This window comes from Coptis chinensis, chromosome 1 (genome assembly GCF_015680905.1).
Source record: "Coptis chinensis isolate HL-2020 chromosome 1, ASM1568090v1, whole genome shotgun sequence".
In the NCBI taxonomy this organism is placed as follows: domain Eukaryota; kingdom Viridiplantae; phylum Streptophyta; class Magnoliopsida; order Ranunculales; family Ranunculaceae; genus Coptis; species Coptis chinensis.
In genome coordinates this window covers 19,756,585-19,762,489 of record NC_141456.1, presented here as the reverse complement: position 1 = coordinate 19,762,489, position 5,905 = coordinate 19,756,585, and the positions used below count along the sequence as shown (strand labels likewise).

Genomic DNA, 5,905 nt, shown 5'->3' with positions numbered 1-5,905 from the left:
TCCACCACCCCCCTTTCCTGTCTTTCTTTACTCGTAAGATTTTAGGTGCTCTCACTCATACTGTCTTAGCTCCCGCCTAGCATTGAGGGTCTTATAGATGGGAACTAGCACCACAGAGATAGTGTTATGTGTGGACAACATGCGGGGATCAGATGAGATAGAGGAAGATCAGCAAGTTACGAGCAGCAAAAAAAAATCAGATTGAAATACTACAGCAAAACATGAAAAATCTTTTTTTTGGAAAAAAAGACAAAGTAATAGAACTCAGCTGTATCAACATAGAAGAGCCAGTCAATGAAAACCTAACTTTGATTGGGAAGTTGTATGGAGGTTACCCAATAAAATTGGAGGAAGTAGGGGAGGACTTACACAGGATCTGGCAAACAAAGGGAAGGATAAATCTGGAACGTCTAGACAAAGAACATGTTCAAATCAGTTTTGAAGACCCCCTAGAATGTACACATGTGGCTACTAATGGCCCCTGGATGATGGAAGGGCATATTTTCTCATTAAAAAAATGGGTAAGGGGTAGGAGGTTGGATGAATACCAATTCGACTTCGTTCAGTTCTGGATCCAAATATGGGATCTCCCAAAGGAAAGGATAAACAAAGCTAATGTTTGGAAGATCGGAGAAGAATTGGGAATGGTTCTGGAAGTTGATGTATCTTGCCCACCTGAGTTCAATCAACCGGTGGCCCGAGTTAGAGTGGAACTGGACATCAAGGAACGATTACAGAAGAATCAACAGGTCAGATTAGAAATAGGGACAGTAATAATGGTGAGACTGAAATATGAAAAACTGGAAGTGTTCTGCTACTTCTGTGGGGTTATTGGACATGAGCAGTATTCTTGTCGGACTCGCAACCAATATAGATATGATCTTATAAAGTGTGGGGGCTCGTTGAAAGATATTAAACCCCACTTTACGAGTCATATGAAGGCAAACAAGTTCTATAATGGAATAGCTTTTTTGGGTAAACAAGCTATCACGATAGCTGGAATACCAACGAAACTCCGGTTTAAAGAAACTCCGGCACCAAATAGGGAGAGCTAGGAAGCTGGTGTCCAGAATATCTACACACATGGGAATAAAGATAGGTGGACTAGACCATCGTCAGCACACACATGTGGAAGACAAGGAAAAAACAAAGATACAGGGATGGAGCCCAGTGTGGGTCCTAGGGCAGTGGCAACAACGGCTCCCCCAACGGCTAGTTTTCAAACGGCCACTTTTGCTGATAGAGAAAGCAAAACAGAAAGTCAAGGTATCGGGTCTCAAGTTAATGGATCTGGAGACTTGGGTCATGGACTTGGCCCACCTTCTGGACATGGGGTCCATACGCAAGAAATCCCGAATTATAGTCTTATGGACCTAGAACTAGATCTGAGGGAGACAGAAGAGACATTGGGCTTAGTAGTGTGTGAACGGACTTGGGATAGTCTAATGGATGAAGTTGTGACCAGCCCAATAGAAACTTCGGAAAATCTACAGAAGGGACACCAAGAAGATAGGGTGGGTGACATGTGTATCTTATATAGGGCAGAGGGTTTGAGTGGTTGGGATGAGCCTCAAGACCAGACTGTCTATCCAACCACCACATCAGAGAGTTCAGGGCTCAAGGAGGGTGTCTCGAGCCTCAAAAGTTCAGAACCAGATAACACAAGACAGCACCAAAGGTTTTTCAACCAAATAACTCTGATCACCGAGGCCACCACCAACTTACACGTGGAAGGGGTTACAAAGTCATGGCTTCCTGAGGTAAAAAAAGGGAAGAGTCCTAGATTTGGAGTTAAAGAAAAAGGGATCGATGGAAAGAAGCAAGACACAGAAGCTTATCAGAAAGGGGGTAAAAGAAAACTCAACCCCATTAGAGAAGAGGAAGGGGAGATGGCTAATAATGATGGGGATGGCTGGATAAGGAGGAGTGTTAGGGTTATGGAGAATAGATCAAAGAAAGCTAAAAGGATTGCGGATGAATTGAGGAGTAAAGGACAAGGGCACTTGTTAATTCCATCGGATGCAGATATTGTTCCTATTTCTAGTGACTCAGCAAGCTCACAACCATCGGAGGAGCAACTGGAAGAGGACTCAAACACAGATCCAACACCAACGGAGTCTGATGGTGTGGATGATTCTTCAACAGACTCAATGGAATCTGGGCTATCAGAAGATATAGGAAGAGGCCACCAGGCACCAATGGAGATGTACTTTTCAGATGGGGAAGATGAACCTGGAAATGAGATGATACATCAAAGCCAACATGAAGTGGTGGGATATGAGGCAGATGGGGAGAATCAACCACAACCTTTAGCAATGGATGACTCATCAGTAGTTCGTAAGCTTCACTATACTGGGAATATAGAAAGGGAAGAGGAGAGCTCTAGGGTCCAACAAAACAAGGAAAGGAGTATATCAAGAACACCACAGAGGCATGAAGTAGAATGTAACATGAGTGGAACAAACAGTGGAGGCATGTCTTCTCCTCCAGGGTTCGCGGTAGCTATCCCATCACAGCTGCCTTAGTATCCATGACGATCCACGCCTGGAATTGTCGGGGGATAGGTACCACCAAGGCGGTTCAACAACTAAAGGACCTGATGGGGAGGTTTAATGTTGATATTGTCTGTTTGTCTGAAACGAAAGCTAGTCAAGAGGGTATTGGTAGATTGAGTAAGAAACTCAAACTCAGTAGGTATTTTGCGGTTCCAGCGTTGGGGCTTAGTGGAGGTTTGGTTGTGCTGTGGAAAGAAGGGGTGGATTTGGAGATTCTTGGGGCATCAAGGAACCAAGTAACAGGTAAAATTAACAATTATTTTAGTTCTGAGTCTTGGTTCTTTTCCTTTGTGTATGGTGAACCTGCTGCCCATAATAGAATAAAAGTCTGGAATGAGTTGAGGGGATTAGCACCTCTGATTCTTGGACCCTGGTGCATGTTCGGGGATTTTAATGCTATTTCCCAGTTGAATGAGAAGGTTGGGGGAAGAAGCAATATCACAAAAAGCATGACTGAGTTTAATAACAGGATAAATGACCTGGGCCTGGTGGATTTGGGGTTTAAGGGTCCTAAATTCACTTGGAGTAACAATAGGAGACCTGGTGATCATGTTTTAGAGAGGCTATACAGAGCTCTAGCATCCTCTAAATGGATTACTATCTTCCCCCATGCTCATGTTCAGACTGTTGCAAATGTTTCTTCTGACCACATTTCTCTGATCATTAATCTTGATAAGAAAGAGGAGAAGAACCTTAGACCTTTCAAGTTTTTTGATATGTGGCTTACTAATGATGCTTGTAGACCTGTTATTGATAATGCCTGGAATGCTATAAATGATGATATGCCTGGTAGTGTTTTCCTTCATAAGCTTAACAGAACTAGGAAAGATCTTACTTCTTGGAATAAATTTGTTTTTGGTAATATTTTTTCCAATATTAAGGCTATCCAAAAGAAGTTGGATAGGGTTCTATCCAAGCCCTTTACCATTGAGAATTATAATGAAGCCAAAGCTTTAAAAGAGACCCTGATGGACTGGTATGAAAAAGAGGAGAATTTTTGGAAACAAAAATCCTCTAATGACTGGATAAAAGATGGTGGTAGGAACACAAAGTTTTACCATCTATCTACCATCTACAGAAGAAGAAAAAATAAAATTGATAAGATAAAGGATGTGGATGGGATATGGAAAGAAGGTAGAGCTGAAGTGGGAGTCTCTCTCAATCACTATTTTATTGAGATCTTCACTTCTGATCAACCTAAAAGGGATGATCAGATTCTGGATCTGTTCCAAAGTATTGTTAGTGATAGGGAGAATGATATTCTCACCAGCATCCCTGGTAAGGAGACTATTTGGAAGGTGGTTAATAAAATGGGGAGTCTGAAGTCCCCCGGACTTGATGGGTTCCAAGGTGTGTTTTATAAGAAGTGCTAGGATATTGTTGGGTCTGCTGTGGTGGCTTTTGTGCAGGATTTCTTTAATAATGGGTTCCTTAACCCCAAGTTTAATGAGACTTACATTGCCTTGATCCCCAAGGTAGAGAATCCTGACCATGCTTCTAAATTTAGACCCATCAGTTTATGCAACTTTGGGTATAAAATTGTCTCCAAGATTCTTGCCAATATACTAAAAGGTTTTATGAATAGAATTGTCTCCCCCTTTTCAGGGGGCTTTCATTAAGGGCAGGAGTATTGGAGACAATGTGGGTCTTGCCTGTGAAGTTTTCCATAATATGAAAAATATAAAAAGTAAAAATGAGGGCTGGCGTGCTCTTAAGATGGACATGGCCAAGGCCTATGACAAGGTTGAACGGAATTTTGTGGATAATATTTTGAAAAACTTGGTTTTAATAATAAGTGGAGAAGCATGATTCAACAATGCTTATCCACAGTGTCTTTCCAAGTTATGCTTAATGGCTCCCCGTTGGAGAAGATTATCCCTGAGACCTTATTTATTCATTTTGGTCTCTGAAGCTCTCTCTAGGATGGTTGCAAGAGCAGAAAACAATTATGAGGTGCATGGGATTAAAATTAGGAGAAATTCTCCTGCTCTTACCCATCTGCTCTATGCTGATGACTTAATCCTGTTCATAAAAACAAATCTTGCTGAAAGTAGGCATCTCAAGAAGATTCTTGATGATTATTGCAATGCCTCTGGGCAAAAAAAAAAATTTTTTGACAAATCTAGTGTGTTCTTTAGCAAAAGTGTCAAATATAGGCAAAAAATAAATCTCAAAAGATTTTGGAAAATGAGGAACTTTGATCCTAAAGAAAAGTACTTAGGTGTTGCTATCATGCTTTCTAGGAAAAAGGCTGAGGACTTTGACTTCTTGGTGGATAGAATCCATAGAAAAGTCAAAGGCTGGAGAGCCAAGGTTCTGTCTCAAGCTGGGAGAATAACTCTCATTCAAGCTGTCATCCAAGCTACCCCCCTATATGTCATGTCTACTTATTTGCTACCTATTTCCACAATCAATAAGATAGACAAGGCATGTAGGGATTTCTGGTGGAATGGGACAGAAAATTCAAACAGTGTTCACACCATTGGGTGGAAACACATTTTCAAGGCCAAGGTGGAAGGAGAATTAGGCCTAAGAAATGCTAGAGATATGAATGAGGCTATGTTGGCTAAGCTCCCTTGGAAGGCAGCTACTGACATCCACTCTTTGTGGACTAGAATTATGTTTAGCATATATGGGAAAAAGTGGATTGGAGATGTGGATAAACCACCTGACCAAGCCTCCTACTTCTGGAAAGGGGTCCACAAAATCTTTAATTCCATAAGTGGGGGGGCTGATGTGGAGGATAGGGAAGGGTACTACCATCTCTATTCTGAAAGATCCATGGATCAGATGCTTGAATTCACCTGTGACTCTGGAAGAATTAGGGGTGGTGGATAACACTCTCCATAACCTTCATGTTTCAGACCTCTTCTTGACAGATGGAAGTGACTGGGATCCAAATAAGCTTAAACAACATTTTCATCCCTTTCTCTGTCAGAGAATTTAGGAGGTAATTATCAGACTTGCCTCTGAATCTGCTGATAAGATGATATGGGCAATGGACAAGTTTGGCAGACTATCTGTTAAGTCTGTTTACAAATACCTGAATTCTAAGTAACCTGAGTTGGGTCAAAGCTCAAGTGGGAACTACAAGGCTGTAAAACAGCTTTGGGTAGCTCCTTTGCCTTCTTACATGCAGATGTTCATTTGAAAGTTGTATATGTATGTCTTGCCTATGGGTGATAGGCTGGCAGAAAAGAATATGACAGGAGATTTCTCTTGCCCGTTCTGTTCTGTAAAGTCCTGAATTATTATTAAGGGTATTTTTATAAATTTCATATCAACTCTGGGGTCGTTATGTAAATTGGTCGTCGGGTTTATTTTTCAAACGTACGTAACTGGATGAAACT

At 41.4% G+C, this 5,905-nt stretch overlaps 2 protein-coding genes across 2 annotated transcripts; both read left to right on the top strand.

Moving 5' to 3' along the window:
• Nucleotides 1-221: 221 nt before the first annotated feature.
• LOC147522740 (uncharacterized) lies at nt 222-1,055 on the top strand. The gene has a single exon (XM_086568383.1). The coding sequence runs from the start codon at nt 222-224 to the stop codon at nt 1,053-1,055; it is 834 nt and encodes a 277-aa protein (XP_086424509.1).
• Nucleotides 1,056-2,599: 1,544 nt separating this feature from the next.
• Nucleotides 2,600-4,364, top strand: LOC147522739 (uncharacterized). Its single transcript, XM_086568376.1, has 3 exons — nt 2,600-3,853; nt 3,965-4,030; nt 4,161-4,364. The coding sequence occupies exons 1-3, from the start codon at nt 2,600-2,602 to the stop codon at nt 4,362-4,364; spliced, it is 1,524 nt and encodes a 507-aa protein (XP_086424502.1).
• The last annotated feature ends 1,541 nt before the right edge of the window (nt 4,365-5,905 follow it).

Coding starts and splice junctions, on each gene's coding strand:
- LOC147522740 (XM_086568383.1), top strand. CDS start 222: ATGAAAAATCTTTTTTTTGGAAAAAAAGACAAAGTAATAGAACTCAGC.
- LOC147522739 (XM_086568376.1), top strand. CDS start 2,600: ATGGGGAGGTTTAATGTTGATATTGTCTGTTTGTCTGAAACGAAAGCT. Junction 3,854..3,964: donor GTAAGGAGACTATTTGGAAG/GTGGTTAATAAA, acceptor GCTTTTGTGCAG/GATTTCTTTAATAATGGGTT. Junction 4,031..4,160: donor ACATTGCCTTGATCCCCAAG/GTAGAGAATCCT, acceptor CCCCCTTTTCAG/GGGGCTTTCATTAAGGGCAG.